Source organism: Monomorium pharaonis, chromosome 10 (genome assembly GCF_013373865.1).
Source record: "Monomorium pharaonis isolate MP-MQ-018 chromosome 10, ASM1337386v2, whole genome shotgun sequence".
Taxonomy (NCBI): Eukaryota; Metazoa; Arthropoda; class Insecta; order Hymenoptera; family Formicidae; genus Monomorium; species Monomorium pharaonis.
Window position 1 is genome coordinate 1322139 of NC_050476.1, and position 18225 is coordinate 1340363.

At 41.0% G+C, this 18225-nt stretch overlaps 4 protein-coding genes across 5 annotated transcripts in view; 3 read left to right on the plus strand and 1 right to left on the minus strand.

Moving 5' to 3' along the window:
- The window catches only part of LOC105830581, a 128711-nt gene extending 126491 nt beyond the window's left edge, over positions 1–2220 (minus strand). The window contains exon 1 of the mRNA XM_036293255.1: positions 1381–2220. The gene's annotated coding sequence lies outside the window, so the exon portion shown is untranslated. The remainder of the gene's footprint in view (positions 1–1380) is intronic.
- The window catches only part of LOC105833412 (atrophin-1), a 117717-nt gene extending 106065 nt beyond the window's left edge, over positions 1–11652 (plus strand). Inside the window, exons 8-9 of the mRNA XM_028193860.2 lie at positions 3595–3737; positions 4312–11652. Of these exons, the coding sequence (XP_028049661.2) occupies positions 3595–3737; positions 4312–6300 (2132 nt within the window). The 3' untranslated portion in view covers positions 6301–11652. The remainder of the gene's footprint in view (positions 1–3594; positions 3738–4311) is intronic.
- A 1791-nt stretch (positions 11653–13443) lies between these two features.
- Positions 13444–15578, plus strand: LOC105833413 (26S proteasome non-ATPase regulatory subunit 6). The gene is made up of 5 exons (XM_012675143.3): positions 13444–13588; positions 13836–14187; positions 14491–14819; positions 14892–15060; positions 15189–15578. Exons 1-5 carry the CDS (start codon positions 13444–13446, stop codon positions 15361–15363), a joined length of 1170 nt encoding a protein of 389 aa, XP_012530597.1. The 3' UTR covers positions 15364–15578.
- Positions 15579–15725: 147 nt separating this feature from the next.
- On the plus strand, positions 15726–16751 carry LOC105833414. Of its 2 annotated transcripts, none has more exons than XM_012675144.3 (2): positions 15726–16406; positions 16611–16751. In XM_012675144.3, the coding sequence occupies exons 1-2, from the start codon at positions 15882–15884 to the stop codon at positions 16614–16616; spliced, it is 531 nt and encodes a 176-aa protein (XP_012530598.1). In that variant the 5' UTR covers positions 15726–15881; the 3' UTR covers positions 16617–16751. The 2 variants fall into 2 exon arrangements, with proteins under 2 accessions (XP_012530598.1, XP_012530599.1); XM_012675145.3 differs by having other exon boundaries at positions 15726–16146; positions 16286–16751.
- The last annotated feature ends 1474 nt before the right edge of the window (positions 16752–18225 follow it).

An 18225-nucleotide genomic window follows, 5' to 3' on the forward strand; every position in this document is an offset into this window, starting at 1 on the left:
TGCAGGGTCTCTCTCGGTAGCGTCACGCCACGTTTAATAGACGCGACGGCGAAACTTTCGGCATATCGACACCGAACCGTTTTACTATCATTCACAAGCTAATCTAAAAATGTAACGGGAAGAGGGGGAGCTATCGCCGCACGCAGGGCGATTCCAAGTCGATTATCTCACGAACCGGTTTGAAATCTTAGAAAAATAGACTTTTCCGGGAACAGAAGGGGGGAGGAGAGGAGGAGGGGAGTGACGCTTTTCTCGATCGCAACTCGTAGAAAACGACTGGATATTTACAAACTCACGCGTGAATTCTCGAAGGATTCTTTGTGCTCTCGTCGCTCCGTTTTTCTTTTTTTTTTTTTTTTTTCATTCGACTTCGATTCACTGTTGTGTCGCGTCCGCGTCCGGAACAGGTTCCCGACGTATCCGTGAGAAAAAAGGGAAGCGAACGGTAAGGGAGGTACGTGCAGATAAAAATAAACGGAACAACGCTAATGAGATAAGAGCCGGTTGCATCAACAGGTTAGGACGAGCGGGCCCGTGCGAGCGCCTCCCATGTTTCTTTCCGGGAAATATCTCTAATTACTTTAGCCGTGCGTCGGAGGAGAGAAAAAGAGAGAGAGAGAGAGAGAGAGAGAGAGAGAGAGAGGGGGGGGGGGGGGGAGACCTTCCGATTTCCCAGCGGAAATTTGGCGAAACGACAATGCCGACACCGCTACTGTATAGCGTCTCCGCCGAAATGTCCCCCCCCCCTCTCTCTCTCTCTCTCTCTCTCTCTCTCTTCCTTCCCGATGGAGAGGACGCCGATACTTTTCTTGGATCGGCCGGCCGGAATTATCAGAATGATACATCTCGCCGAAACAGCGTTCTGTCGGCGCCATTTGTCGCGATTGCTAGCAGCGTCGCTATTCCGAAGAAAGAGAAAGAGAGAGAGAGAGAGAGAGAGAGAGAGAGAGAGAGAGGAAGACAGAGAGATAGACGGTAGTTTCGTGGATCGTGATCGAAGGGTGTTCTTTCTCTCACCGTGCATTCGCTCGTCTTTTGCATCTCCGTCCCGCGAGAACCGTCGCTGCTGCTGCTGCTGCTGCTGCTCCTCCTCCTCCTCCTCCTTCTCCTCCTGCTCGGCGAACGTGGTGATCCAGCCCGAGGTCGACTCGACGCACTCATTCCCAAACGAGGTGCCGATTCCTGTTTCCTCCATCCTCCAGCGGTGTTAACTCCGCGCTTTTTAACAGGCCGATCGCTGCTCGGGCATTGCGGCCATGCATGTACGCGACGCGGGAAGCGACAGTACTGCCAACTTTGTTGAACGCGCGCTCTTAAAGGCATATCGCAACACGCGCATCGCCCCTGCCGAAAGCGGTGTAGACCCCTCCATTCGAAAATGTCGCCCTACTTCGAATTTCGAAGCTTGTCCATCACTAGGAGAGAGAGAGAGAGAGAGAGAGAGAGTGAGACGCATATGTTGCCGGCCGGCACCGCGATGTTTTCTACATGGACTTTTCATCGCCAAACAATCGCGTGCGATTTTAAACCCTTTAAAATGACAAATGCAGCTCAAATTCGAACGTGTAATCGAGTATTCAGCCATTAAATATTCATATACTTGAACGTAATAAAACAGAAATTATCTTCCTCTCACATAATTTTTAATGCTGTGTATGCACATTTGATTCCGATTATTGAATGCTTATTGTTAATATTAGACATGGTTTAACTAATCTCGTTCGGAATTTGTTTCTCTTCGTTAATTTGTAAAGTTTTCATGGAACGTGATATTTAACAGCGTAGAACGAATAAAATACATAAATTTATACAATTTTACGTACACAAGTTTTTATTTACGGCATGACAAAAATATATACCATTTTTTTATACCGTAAATAAACATTTATAAATAATTTAATATTTACTTTCCTTATTTAACTTGACAATTTCTTATAGACACAATTTTGTATATCGTACATCTCTAATTCTTAGATCGACTCCGAATTATTTACGAATTCGAGACAAAGAGGAAAGCTGCAAACCTCACCTCCATTTCACAACATTGTCCCCCTCTCCTCTCCCCTCAAAGTGCGTTCCTGCCCTTTCCGCGCCCTTCTCCTCTCGCGAATCGGAGCCAACAATATATTCGACCTTCCGCTTTAAACTTCCGGAAAAGACGCGTCGTATTATTTATTAGGAACGGTAGGATGGGAGCAGTAATAATTAATGACCAACTCACTCGCGATGTCCTCGCGCTAAAATCGCCATCTCTCTTCGTTTTGCGCCGCGGAAAATCTCTCGTCCGGCAGCCGTATTAAACCGAGCGTCGAACGCGTTCCCGCTGAAATAAAGCGGCCGATAAATTAACGAAAAACGGAAGTGTAAAAGCAGAGCAGCGGTCGCGGGCGCTTTACTACTCCGCGCTACGAACGAGATTGTCGCGGGCCACGAGTTTAAGGTTATCGTCGTCGCGCGTATCGCGCCAACGTCGTCGTTGCTGTCGTCTCGAGAGATATGAGAAGGGCCGCGAACCCTGCCACGTGATTGGAGCGTCAAAAACGACGCGATTAGGCAGGCCTGTTCTTTTCGTCGCTGCACCACATTGAAACTTTCCTATCTCGCTTTCGTCCGGTGCTAGGGAAAAACTGAAACAGATCCAATAGAGATATTTAATTAACGGATGTGTCTATAAATATGTTATTTGATATGGGTATTTCGTGTGCAGTAAATAACAAAAAGGGAAATAATTTAATATTTATACCTTTACTCGAGATAAGATATTTTACACTTTGATATACGTTACAGATTATTAAGTTTCTAACTTTTTATTTAATTGTTTCGTTTGTTACTTTTTATTTCTCAGAAAAGAAATGGAAGAGAGAAAATTCAAAATAAAAAATAGCATATATATGTATATAAAACTCAATTTTCATAAACGTGTTTTAATATAAATTCACTTGTCAGTTGTGTGACAATTTTTAAATTGGATGGAATTTTGAATAATTTGCATAACTCCAGTAAATGACCACTTAACTCCTATAGTTGAGATAATTTGATCCGCGTACTATCTGTACTTACGTCGATTATATCGTGCGGAAATCGTCGTTTCGTTCATTTTACATTATTCACGATTATTACGTGTTCCTTCCTAGTAGATAATCTATCTTTAATTGTTATTGTTTTCAAGCGCCTTTTTATCAAGTGCTCTACGATAATCTGTTTCTTTTACATACATGGAATGAGTGATTCGCACGACGTAAATAGCACTCACGAATGAACGTGAGGAAAAAAAAGGAGTGACAAGCATAATCAATGACTTTATGCAATAATGCCTATATTTATAAGTTAGGATAATTATAGGCAGGCGTGAATGTGCTGCATCTATCAGCAATCCGTGTACAAAATTTGAATTGATATCTGCTTTTATTATGCTTTAAGTTTTTTTAGAAGTAAAAAAATTAGAAAAAGAGAGAGAGAGAAAGAGGCAAAAGAAAAGGAATAAATTTTGTTTAGATTTAGTAACTCTTCACACATTGATGTTATATAAAAATTGTAATTGTATCTGTTGACATAAAATTTGGAAAAACGCTATTTATTGTCTTTATTTTACAGGTAGTCACATTCTGCTCGAGAAATTACGGAAGTATAAGCCAAAAATTGCAGTATTCAACGGCAAACTTATATACGAAGTGTTCTCGGGAAAGAAGGAATTTGGATTTGGAAGGCAACCCAACCTCGTCGAGGGCACCAATACGGTAAAATAGCCATTGTATTGTTTCCTCACGCTCTGGCATATTTCGGACAAAGTTCATCAAATTTTAAACAGTAAGGAAATCGAGAGTTGTCGATTGTACATGTTTTTCTTCAAAAAAAAAAGAAAAAGCTTTCAGATATTAATATGAATAAATATTAATGCTTAATTAAAAAATTAATTTCTATCTTCAATAATATTGATATGAATATTAATACATTATGTTACAGCGCGCTGATGAAATATAATATGCAATAGATATATGCTAGAAATAGAAATTAAATTGCGCGCCGGAATGACTATTTCCGGTTTTTGTCGAAATCGCCAACTTAACTTTTTAGTTATTTCATAATCTCTTATTAGAGGCTTTCTAGGGGAAAACGTAAGAAACTACCATTTTGAAATTCTCATAATCAGCTTGACTTCCAGTTCAGAGTAGCTCCACTCTCATTTCGGCTCGCTCCACAATTTACTTACTGTTTAACTTTTGCTGCTTTTTTCCACGTGCTATAATTCTAATCGCCTGTAGAAATAAAAGAAGCAAAATTCTGACTTTTCTTTTAATATGGCCGTTTCAGTATATGTGGGTTATGCCTTCGAGCAGCGCGAGGTGTGCTCAGCTACCACGTGCTGCTGATAAGGTGCCATATTACGCTGCTCTGAAGAAGTTTCGTGACTATCTGAACGGCACAATCACGCACTTGGACGAGTCGGACATTGTTTTCGCTGATTCGAAACTCAAGAAGAAGGATCACGAGGCGATCGAGGACAAGAAGCCAGTGTTTACCGACGATTTGCCCGACGGTGACGGCCGAATCACGGAGATCAACGGCATGGGAATTAAGCAGGAGACGGGGTTGATACCCGGCAAGAAGAAACGCGGCAGACCGAAAAAGATCAAGAATCCGGAGGATCAGCCCGCGCCGGATCCCGAGAAGCTGGACGCGAATGGCGAAGTTATCAAAAAGCGCCGTGGTCGTCCGAAAAAGATTCATCAGCAGCAGAAGCAGATGGAGCGGGACAATCGCGAGAGGGAACAACAACAACAGCAGCAACATCAGGTGATGGGCCACTTGAACGATGGTTACGGTAACGTCCCGAATTGCTTCTCACCGCCGATAATGTCACCCCCGAAGACGTTCCAGCACATGGCGCCGTATCCGCAAGCGATGAACGACGGGTTTTACGGTCCGGGCATGAACGACAGTAGCCCGTACAATATGAGCTCGAAGCAGAGCCCGGTGCACCTGCAGCACTACAGTCAGAGTCCCAAGTCCATGTCGCTGTCGTTTCACTCGGATCTGTCGTCGGAGATCAATACCGCCATCTCGTCAGAGAACAATCTCGAGCCGTCGCCATTGACGTCGCCCAGCGTCGAACATCCGGACTTTGAGCCGCCCACTAGCATGTCGCAACAGAACATGGGCAACGATCATCGTCAGTACAATCCGGCCGGAGGTCCCGACCCGACGGGTCACCATGGCAGTCCTGGCACGCCGTCCCACAACAGCTACGCCAACTACATGGGCTACCACGAGCAGCCGCCGGATGCGCACAATCCGCATCCGCATCAGACGACGCCGACGCCTCTCAGCCAGACCGCCGAGGAGCACTCCCATCACTCGCATCCGACGCCGCCACATCCGCATACGCCGACTCACACGTCCATGTCGCCGCACCATCCGCACGAGCAGTACGGCATCAAGAGGAACTCTGGTCAGGACGTGGCGTCTAAGAGCCTGAGCGACTTGGAGTCCCTCGTGGATCAGATCCCGAACATAGCCGATGGCGGCAATCAGCGTCTGCAGCATCCGGGTATGCCGGGTGAGGATACCCTGGCAGAGAAGATGGACGCCCATCATCAATCCTACATGTCTGGTTTCGGCGGCATGCCGGGGGGACCAGGCGGGATGACCAATTACAGCCCGCCGTTGCCACCGGGTAGCGGAATCTATCCCTCCTCGCTGCACCACTCACCGACTGACGCGGGCTACGGAGGTTTGTACGCTATGAACAGCCGTCACCATCAGGAGTCTCAGCAGCAGCAGCAGCAGCAACAGCAGCAGCAGCAGCAGCAGCATCAACAGCAGCAACAACAGCAGCAACAGCAGCAACACAGCAAGTCCTACACGGTGGAGAATCTCGCGTCCAGTAACTACACCCCCAGCATGAACCACGGCCACCCTGGCAACTCTTACCCTAACATCATACCCGGTCACTACCCGGTGCCGATGGGCTCGACCAACGGCTACCTGTTCGGCGGCATCGAATCCAGTCTGATGCAACGTACCTACGCGATCGGCGGGATGAGCGGCATGAGTAGCATGCATGCATCCGCCGCCCTCGGCCACCCGATGGCGGCCAACCCGTATCCGTACAACGGCTCGTACTCGAGCTCGTTCGACGCCTACCCGGCGCCGCCGACGGGCATACACACGCCCAGCGCCAATTACCCCGGCTACGTCGGCACGGCTGGCGCGGCGCCCAGCAGCACCACCTCGCCGCCGTCCTACCTCGCACCGTCGCACCACAGACCGCCGGTCGACCTCTCTTACGACGGTGTATGATAATCGATGTGAGACCACCACCAACCCAGCATCAACCCCCGATGATCCTCTCTTTCTGTCTCTATCTCTATCTCTCTTTCTCTCTCCGTCTCATCTCATCCCATCCCTTCCCATCCCATCCCATCCTCTCCTTCGCCTGCCGATCGCCACCTGTGCGCGCGCGCGAGCGACGCACGTATCCGCCGCGTTTATCTTTTCTACGTATTTTTACACACGTCTTTTAAGACACGGCTCTCAACGTGTCGGGGTCGCACCGTCGCGCGTCGTCCCCCCTCTTCCCTCCCGAATCGCCGTTTCCTCGTCCTTTTCCCTTGTTAAATCATCCTCCGCGAATCATCCCCTCTCCTTGCGAGATGCTACTTGCGATCCGCGCACAGTCTTTCTCGCCCTTTGTCGATTCATCTGCCGCACAGTACTCCAATTTTTTTTTTCTTTTTCCATCTCTTTTGCTCAAGCCGGCTCTACGTACAAAGCGCTCCGGAATTGACGGAAAATGGATACCGTACGTTCATCCCCCTCTCCGAAAACATCGTGACTCTGATAGCAATAACGAACTTATCCGAATTATTATTAGATTAATATCACGCTTCTTACTTGAGACGGATACTATTTTAAGAGTCAGAAGCTTAGTTCCTAAAATGTTGCATTGAGACTTGACGAATTGTGTCGGACAAAAATGCCCTCGAGGCGTGTGCGCTATATCGTATCCATATTGTGTCAATTTCGGGGCAAATATCGGTCTCTCGTTTCATTACTCCTCTTGCTTCTTCTATTCCTGCATCCTACTTCTACTTTGTCGCCGCGCCTCTCTCACACTCTATTTTTTTTATCACGCTCTCGATATGTGATTACGCCGTGAGCAATTACGGGCGCGCGGCTCGGGAACGGGAAAGCCGCTCGTGAAACGCGACTATAACGCACGCAACGAACGAGAAACGTAAGCCTCGGATAGATCAGGTTCGCCGATCGCGTTCTGCACCGATCCGATCGTTGAAGAAACACACACACACACACACACACACACACACATACACACGGGCACGCATTCCGATAATCGTAACGATAAACGACCTTAATGCCGGACAGATTCAGAATTCAGCCGACGTAGCCGAGGTCGGCCAAACATGTAATTGCGCTACCCTTATTTCCTACATTGATCAGGCGATATCGATCGTCGCACCGATTGCTACAAACGTATCTACGAGCTTCAACGACCGAAAGCACGTTTACCACGTTTTCGTATTTCGAAGGGCATTCGAAATTGCAAGTAAGGTACAGAGCATATGTCCAATTTGCAATTGTAAATTGTTGCGTGTCTTTGAAAGTCAATAAGAAAGAACGCTACGTCGCGTCTACAAATTAAAGCACAAAGTCCAAAAACTTACCGCTTAAATTATCGAACAAATGTAAATTCCGATTAATTCTAATTCTCGATCTTGACGACGAGAAAAATTCAAATTCTCTGATAATGAAAATAACTTATTTCTTTGTTGAATAATTTATTTTACAGAATTTTTCATCATCGATTTGGTTGTAGTTACATATTGTGCAATGATAGTACGAGTCATAAAACTTCTCATTATCTGCAAATAATATTACATTATATGTTTAATGATAATATTATTTTTTATATAATGTATATAATATTATATTATATATGTTATATCCGTTTTATAATATTATAATATCAATTGCTAAATTATAATATTATTCAATGAGAAGAATGGAAACGGTGTGCAATAATATACAATTTTTTGTGAAATTTTTGCAACATCTATCGAAAATGGAAATTGATCGAAATTTATATCGGTATCGTTTCGGCGAAAAATGAAACACATTACGATTGTATCAACACCATTTACTTATCATGTTTATGTATCGAATTGCGTCTTATACCATTGTTAGCCTGTTGTATTGTTGTTACTACTGTGTTACGTACTTGATTAATCAACGTGCATCGGACGTTGCACTTTCGATCGTGATGCTTTGTTATGTAATCAGAATTGCTATCTTAAAATGTTGTCCAAGAAATCAGCGATTTGCTCAGTTTTACGTGACGACACACGTAATATTATTTCTTAAAAGCGACGACATTTACATGACTTTCTACCTCTTGACACAGGCTCTTGACACAGGAATGACCGAAGACTTTACCGTCTCGACAAAGAAAAAGAAATTCGCTAAAAGAGATTTATCTTTTATAAACTTGCGAACGAGGAGGAGCTTCGCACGCGTCTCCTCGATGAGCAATCGTTCTCATTTCAATCGAACCAAACTTAATCTACGGGGAAATCTCGTAAGGATAAGTTTCGCTCGGTTGTGCCGTAATGAAGTACCGTTGCCAATACGGCAAATCTTAATCTTAAGTAGTGAAAGTGGTAGAAGATACATAAAAAAAGATTGTTAACGCCATCGGAATTACAAAATCTGTAAAATTGTCAACGTTACCCTCTAACGTTTCTACGAGTCCGTGCTCATACCAGTAACACAAAAATCACGAGGATCCTATTCAATCGACTGGTATCTTTACGCTCGGGTATCAATATCATTAGCTTTGAATCGCGTGAATCTGTATTTGCATCGCGTGATCAACTGTTTCTTGGCCCGAATAAAAGATACGTTGTCATTTGTTTTGTTCATTTCTTTTCTTGCCACAAGCGCAGCATGCTCTCCAAATTAAATAAATTTTTCCAATTTTCACGTCCGACATTTCAACGGAAATCGCATTTCCTTGTCGCGCTCTAATGAGAGATTATCACCGAATTGCGTGCCGCGCGTCGCTTGCCGCTTGTGAGCTTTTTTTAGCAGAATAAATATTAATCGTTATTGTCATCGTATGGTTAAGGTTATTGCACATACAATAAGAAGTAGATTAAGCCCGATTGTAACTCGTCGATGCATCTTTAATCGGCCACTTTTCACCAACGATTAGTTGGTCAAATTTAAGTCCATAGTTTAATCTTTAGCCGGACACAAAACTATCTCTCGAACGCGACGTTCAGGAAAGAAAGTAATAATGTTATATAAAGATCAAAATTGTTTAAACTACTTTGTTATATTCGTTTCCTCTCGAAATCGGATATATAGAGACAATTCTGTATAGGAGGCACCGTTGAATCGTAGACTGTAATTCGAACGGCATATTCGAGCGCGCGCTGTTTGCCACCTTCAATTGATATTTCGAGACTTTTAAACATCTCTGCATAAAAAATTCCAAATTTCGGGTGTATATGTGTTCGCGACGCTCGACTCGCCCAGAAATGGGAGAATAACTTATTTATCTCTCCTTCCCGAGAAACTGGGACTAGAGGGAGACAGAAAATCGATTAAACTAAGGTTGATGTTAATCGATGTTAATAGAACCGGCCTTGCAACGCGCGCGGGACGGAATTCACCGACGATCGACCGAATTATATTAAACTATGAACCTTGATAAGAGATCGCCCGCGCGACCGGATGCCGAGCTTACTTTACCGTGTAAGAGACGTAAGGAGAGACGTAAGCCCCGACGTGTGAGGCTGAAGAAAGAAGAGACTAATACTGTTCGTGTGTACTTTGTTTATCACACCGCGCCATCCACTTTCGTACCTCGCGCCCGCAACAGCCATCGCCTGTTTCCTCGTTACAACTCTGACTGCTATTATTTATCGTTACAACTCGATATCGCTGTGGAGTTACATACGTTACTGTCGTTATTAACATAATTGCGTTACGTTGTCTCGTTAATTATATTCTGTTATGCGTTTCGCATTTTGCCGAAAGTCACTATATATTAATACACGATTATATGAAACGGATACATAAATACGTACATGCATGCATACATACATACATACATACATACATACATACATACATACATACGTACATACATATGTACACGCGCACGCACCACACACACACACACACACACACACACACACACACACACACACACACAATATGCACACTTACACGCAGTCGTAATAGGTATTATAGCTGGCATTAATCGGCATCCTCCTTTGTGACCGACGCTGTAAAGTGACGCATCTGGCATGATTATAAATATATATACAGATATAAATATATAAATATATAAATATATATATAGATATTATATAAATATAAACTATAAATATTATATATTGACTATATGTAAGGATAAGCAAGCAACATTTATCTCGGGTGAAATCACCTAGGATGTGTCGAGACATTTAAGATGATGCACAGGGTATAGATGAGAATCGTTGATATAATAACTGATGTCTATATTATAGATGTTTCTTTCGTTCCATCATCGGCCTCAAACATACACACATACAGAGTTACACAACACCTAACACACACACACACACACACACATACACACACACACACACACACACACATTGAGACACGATCGCGAATCACGAGTACGTACGATCGAAGTTTATTGTAGTAGATGTTTTTCAGAAATCCAATCTGATTCCGGGCGACGGCCAAGAATAATAGATGTCATCGGTGTGTGTTAGTCGCGCAACAACGTTCATCGATTCGCAATTCGAAAAGATGAGGAATTATATACACGTAACTCCGGCCGGTCGGTGCGGCCGGCGCATCCACCATCGCACTACTAATTAATTGACTCTTCGATTAATCAAATTAACTAACTGATTGTAAATTGATCGCTATATTAAGGACTTTACTATTAAGTATAAATATTATATTATACAGATATTATAAAAGTGTGGATTCGCTGTTGAACGTGTCGAATAAACAAAGCTAAAAAAGAAAAAAAGAAGACGACAAAAAATCCGAGAAGTTAAGTAAGCGAGTAAGAGAGCTTGGGCCGGGGAGATCTCGCCGGCCTCCGACATATTTTTTAATCGCTTCGAACCTCTATTATTCTACCTACTAATTAAACGTAAAATGGTGTATCTACGTGTGCGTTCGAACGATCGGCCGATCCGTATCCGCGGATCCGCGCTCCTGTCAGCTTCCCCGTTTGTCGCCGCCGATCGGGTCGCGATCGCTCGGGCAGTCGAGATGTGTTCTGTATCGAATTAAACGAATGTACTTCTCGAATATTCATCGCTCCTACCGAAATATCGCGGGATAGGGAAGGGTGACGGATGGATGCTCGTCTCTATGGGCGATATTAGCTTAAGATGAATTAAAAGGAAAACATAAAAGAGAGAGAATCTCCCTTGCTCCCCCTTGCCGCCCGATCCTAACGAAGCCCACGCAGATCTCCAACGGACGTTATTATTGGGTGCTCAGTGGATACCCGAGTATCCCGCAATATGTAAATCTGTATGTCTCTGCTCGTACTACTACGATATTTTATGTGAAAAATGAATTGTTACAAAATACATTACTGATATAACACCGAAAGAGAATGGTATTCTTTACCCGAAGGAAGCTGCTCTTCTCGGACGACAAGTGCCCTCGGCAGTCGTTCGGGGAAAACCGTACACGTTTCTCTATCCCTTTGTTGCAATGTCACATACGGCCTTCATATAACAAATTGTTATACGAAGGAGCGTAATGATGATTGATGACGCTGCGGGATATTCGGAGGTCCAGATATCCGATCGACGCTCAACGAGTATCGGCGTGTGTAGGTTAATCTCCTTTTTTCTCTTTTTTCTTTTCCTAAGAAAAGCGAGATTCTTTTTTTTTGCCACGCACGTTGCGTACGATCGATCGAAAAAATAGACGGATTTCAATCCTCGAATGAAGGTAGACGTCGCTCGCGGCAAGAATCTTTTTTTAGTGCACGGAAAAATCCGGCAGCCTCGCCCGTCGTTTTTCAACGAAATTAACGTTTCAATAAAACGAGCTAAAACTAGATTATTATTGAAGGCAACTAAAGAGAACAAAGTTGATGTGCACGTTTATTATTAAATTATTACTAAGCGTATAGCTGTGGATCCCCAAACTGCTGGATGATAGTTTTGCGTTTCACAGAAAAGTGAAGGAAATAAAAAAAGAGAATTAAGATACGAGGATGTGTTTTATTCGCTACGATTAATGCTTCGCCTGGCACGACGACGACGAGCGTCTCGAATCGACAGGGCGGAAAAACAAAAGGAGCTCACAACTGGAGCAACCCCCGATCGTGAGATAAGGAGTTTTATTTTGCCGATTACCCTTTGTGATTTCGAGAAGTCGATCGAATCTCTCCTTCGATTTTGCGAATCGTCAGTCAATCGGGATTCGCGAAAGTCACGGAAAGCAACGATCAATCCGACCGAGCTCGTCGCAATCGCGCGCTCTTTGTGTTCGGAATCGGCTCTTTGAATTCTTACGACGGAGATTGTGGAAATTAGATGTCGATCTAATCCATCGTTATCGTCGCGAAGAGAAATAAGCGCGGGGTAATTGCGAGGCGTCGTCTCGAGGGAAAAAGAGTAGATTTCGGATTAAGAGGGAAATGAGACGAACCTCGAGCAAAGTGGAAAAAAGTTGCTCGCCGCGAGAAAAATATATCCCTCGTGTAAATTTTAAATATATAAATTAATCCCGTGGAGGTAGACTCTTTTCCTTTTCTCTGAGCTCACCGTTGTCCGCGGCAACAGCAGTATGTGTCAGAAAACAAAGATAAATAAATTGATTCGTTAAACAAACAGGATGTGTTTGTCATATTCAATCTCCCTCTCTGCTAAGCCCAGTGAAAGATTTATCGTTCGTTTATCGCGAGAAAAATTATCAAAATTCAGAAATTGAACATTTAATTCGTGAATCTTGAGTCATTGCGTTTTACGGACACAAATTAAATTACATCAATTTAATTAATTCTGTAATTGACTTTGATTTTGAATTCCTGAAATGGGCATATAAAAAGTGAGATCATTTCATGTAACTCTAATACGCGAAATAATACGCGAAATGATTTTCCAGATATATTTCTGTTGGGAAGGAGAATGACTAGCAAAAATTGAAGAACTAGCGGAATAAACAATAGATACGACAGCGTCATCTTTTGCAGCCTCGCAGATGAAAAGACGTGCTGTTTGGGCGTGAAATTGACACAGTGGCGACATCTTCCAGAAGCATTTCTAATTAAAGAACCTCAAATTGGAACGTGAAGTACCTCGCGTCAGGAAGCTTCCTAACCAAAAAAGTAGGACGCACGAGAAAGTGTCGGCTCATTACGGGCTTTGGATTCCAAGTTAATTCGCAATGCCGCTGGAGAATCTGGAGGAGGAGGGTTTGGAGAAGAACCCAAACTTGGAACTGGCGCAGACGAAGTTCCTGCTGGGTCTTCGCGAGCACGCTGACGATGCCCATCTGAAGACCAAACTCCTAGACGCAATCAAAGCCGATAGTGAGACTGCATCTTTTTTTTTTCAACTATTTATCACGTTATTTCCGAGAGTTCGACGCAATTTCCGACAACGTCACTTAATTTACCTGAGACATTGAGTCTCGCTGCTTCCACTTCTTTTATCTCGATTGCTGCATACGTCATCTGTCATTGCACAAAACCTAACCTCTGCTATAAATTAATTTATTAATTTTTAGTATAACTTTTGTTTTAAAAGAAAACATAAAAAGATGGCTTTTTTCATTAGACATGGCTCCGTTTTACGAAGAGGTTTGCAACGACCTGAATTGGCCAGTGGATGAGCCACTGCTTGCAACGATGAAGGCACATAATGCAGAACAGTTAAAGAAACTCGACGATTCCATCGAGGATGCTGAGAAAAACTTAGGCGAGATGGAAGTTCGGGAGGCCAATTTAAAGAAATCTGAATACCTCTGTCGAATAGGGGACAAGGAAGGTGCAATCTCAGCATTTAGGAAAACCTATGATAAGACAGTATCGTTAGGGCACAGATTAGATATTGTATTTCATAATATTAGGATCGGCTTGTTCTATTTGGATCACGATCACATCACCAGAAATATTGAGAAAGCTAAAAGGTTGGTAAGAACGAAAAGAAGATATTAAGTTTGACATGAGCTACACTAAAATGTTTTTTTTAATCACTTTAAATTTATATTAGAGATACAAATTATTCGAATATGAATCAGATAAGACAAAGATTTGAATTTCCAAACTATTCGAAATTTTTAAATATGAATCATACATATGTGCTCTAAGATTTTTACATTTCTAATATTTATTTTATTTTAAACAAGTAAGTTTAGTTACAAAGGAGATATTTTTTAATGTCGATTATTATATATTTTAGGATAATATATTTTGTTTTTCCTACTTCACAGTTTGATAGAAGAAGGTGGCGATTGGGACAGACGGAATCGTTTGAAGGTTTATCAAGGAGTATATTGCATAGCGGTTCGTAATTTCAAAGAGGCTGCAAACTTCTTTTTAGACACAATTAGCACATTTACGAGTTACGAACTTATGGACTACAACACGTTCGTGAGATACACAGTATACTTAAGCATGATAAGTCTGCCGCGAAACGAACTGAGAGACAAAATCATTAAGGGATCCGAGATACTAGAGGTACTGCACAGTAACCAAGACGTCAAGGATTACTTATTCTCGTTGTACAATTGTCATTATGCGGATTTTTTCAAGAATCTTGGTAAGTTTTAAAGACATAATTAAGTGTAAATTCTGAGATTACATTCTGCAATTGTCGAAATTATTGTTTCAGCGCACGTGGAAGGATTGCTGCGTCGGGATTACTTAATATTTCCTCACTATCGATATTACGTTCGGGAGATGCGAATTCTCGCTTACACGCAACTATTGGAATCCTACCGATCTTTAACCCTTCAGTATATGGCTGAGGCATTTGGCGTCACGGTGGAATATATTGATCAGTAAGTGATTGTTAATTTTTATTTAATTTATTGTATTAATAATCTCAATATAATTATTTAATTGAAATTATGAAATTATATACTGTTTACAGAGAAATTTTCTAACGCACTCAAACATGTTTTTGCAGGGAACTGTCGCGTTTCATAGCAGCGGGCCGATTACATTGCAAAGTCGATCGAGTCGGAGGTGTGGTCGAAACGAATCGGCCAGACAGCAAGAATTGGCAATATCAGGCAATGGTGAAGCAGGGGGATCTTCTACTCAACAGGGTGCAAAAATTATCGCGCGTTATTAATATTTAATTTTTCGTATATATTTATATAATCAGAGAGATTATATGCTATTGTGAATGAAAAAGCGATCAAGACTAATCACATGTGTCTATTATATATCTATTTTAAAGAGTCTGTATATCACAAGTTTTAGCTGAAATTTTGTAACAAAGAAAGCTAAAAGTGTCAGTTTGATTTTGTAAACAAGATACACGAATATTCCCTTTGCGGAATATGTAATCTAATTTATTTACATTTTACTTTTGCCTCCTAAACTCCCTACCGCTGAGATTAGTGCTTGGTTTATCGCAGTGATTTGTTATTTTTAAAAAGTAGAATGATATCTGTACTGTCCTTTGTGCAAGATCAAAACAGACCTGATTATTGATCTAACGTCAGTTATTACAAGTTCACGATAGGAAGAGCATAGATAATTCACTTGGTACGTATTTTTCTATCACAATTGAAAAATATTAATTTTTTAAGTGTCTTTATAAACATACTCTACATCGATAATCATAAATACTTATAGTACATAATGAAGAATCATGATGGTTATCCAAATATTTTTCTGTTTTCGGGAAATGAAATTTCGTGATTTTAATGAGAGTAAATTTCACTGGTGTATCGGTTTCTTACAATTTTACTTTATTACTATTAGACATATCTCTCGATTTCATTGCGTGATTATAAGATGGAAGAGAAAATGGAAGTTGAAAATATACAAGAAAGGGAAGAATTTCAGATACAGACTCCAAGAAAGCGATTTTATAAATGTAAGAAATGTGGACACAAGTCTGCTATCATCACCATGTAAGTTAACAGAATCAAGAACTACTATATGGAATGCAGCAGATTGCATTTTTTGTGAGAAGCTATTGTACATCGAAATCCGTGAGAAGCTATTGTACATCGATTTTTCTTTGGGTATTATCCTTTCATATGTTTTCAGGAATTATTATAAAAAGCAGGCAACAGTCACCTGCATCTTTACACATTGTGGCGGAAAATTTTATTATTCGATTAAAGCTGAGGATAAGTTTGTAGATGTCTACAAGAAGTATATATCTGAGGTTATACATGTATATAAATATTCATTTATATAAATCTGAATTTTAAAAGTTTTGGTGAAATGAATTTACCAGATACTCCTTTGTTAAGTATTACATTTAAAGCCATTTCTCGTGTCATTTCATTCAAAATACAATATATCTTTTAATTCAAATTATAAAAAATTTTTTTCTCAAAATGATTTGTTATTTTATTTGTTATTTCAGCTTTAGAACTATAACTGAATGATACTCAAATTGTATATAGTACATAAGGACATGCAAGAATGGAGATTGTGTAATTATATAATAAAACTGTAGTATAAAACAACTCTGATAAAAATATATTATTAAAATATTTACTGAAAATTTTTCTCAATTGATTATTTTTCAATAAAATTCATTCGGATTTAGTGAAATACGTGAAATTTATTAAACTTTATTATAATTCACTAAAATGTATTAAAATTGATTAAATTTATGCATTTAGATTCATTTTGTACATTATTTTTCGCATTATTATTCGCATAATATATTTTAAACATTTATTTTACACGCATTTTATTCACATTTAGCGTACTTATTCAATAAGTTTATTGAAACTCCGATAATATATAAAATAATAATATATTCAAACTCCTAGATTTAAAATGTATTGTAAAAAAGACATCATTCTAAAGTCTTTGTTTGGAATGCGCGCAAAAATAGGTTATCCTCCCACTCGATCACACTCGATAAAACACCTTTCTACTTTGAACGAAGCTTTCGATATCAAACATACCTATTATGTATATGATAATGATATCGCGTCAATATCCACCCATATCCACCTGTCGGGGACGCCTCGAGAAACGTAGCAGGAAAGAGGACCCTGAGAGCCGTCATCGCGTCGTTTTAATCCATCAGCGCCTCTATGTGCACAAAATGTGCACATTGAACTATGTAGTCAAATATCTATGAATCTCGTAGGTAATGTGTATGACTTTTTGGATTTCTTTTATGCTATATCTACGTTTATTTGGTTTTATTTCATGCTATTCCCGTCAAATTTACAAATATATGCATTCATATTTTAAATCCGTTTTATGCAAATGTGCAATACTGACACTGTACAGATATAGCAAGCCCTGGTGAAAATGTAAAATCGGAGCGTAAGTCGAATGTAAAGGGAGAGTAATAGAAGCGTTAACAAACATTCTACGAAGCGTAAATTGGAACAATAAAATGTAAAAGAAGTGTTAACGCTTCTTTTATATTTTATTGTTCCAATTTACGTTTCGTAGAATGTTTGTTAACGCTTCTATTACTTTCCCTTTACATTCGACTTAACGCTCTGATTTTACATTTTCACCAGGGAGGAACAGAATCAATATTTTATCTCGTATCACGTTTATCACATATCATTTTGTTCTACATATATATGATAAAAATTCATTCACAAAACTCTGGGAGCGAATTGCTTTACTTCTGTTTAGTGTGCCTTGACGTGCGATTCTTAGCGCTTTTTTCGGATTTCGTTTCGTAACGTCACGCAACATACCACTGTCTTAAGTTTTAATTGTAAATTTTTTTTCACGTGAACGAAAATAGTGATTGAATAGGATTCCTCGAAAATCGCATTCGGCCTATTTGATTTTAAGTGCAAACGCTTGTCCAAAGTTTTTTCCGTCATCGAAAAAAAGCGAGGCTTCCGCTTCGATGCTTCGGATAATCGCTTCTCGGAAATCGTTGAGGCTCCGGGATGCTTGTCCGAAGTTTTTTCTGTCGTCAAAAAAAAGCGAGGCGCCACTCAGGCGCCAGTCCCCTCGACGAATTCCGAGAAACGATTACCCGAAGCATCGAA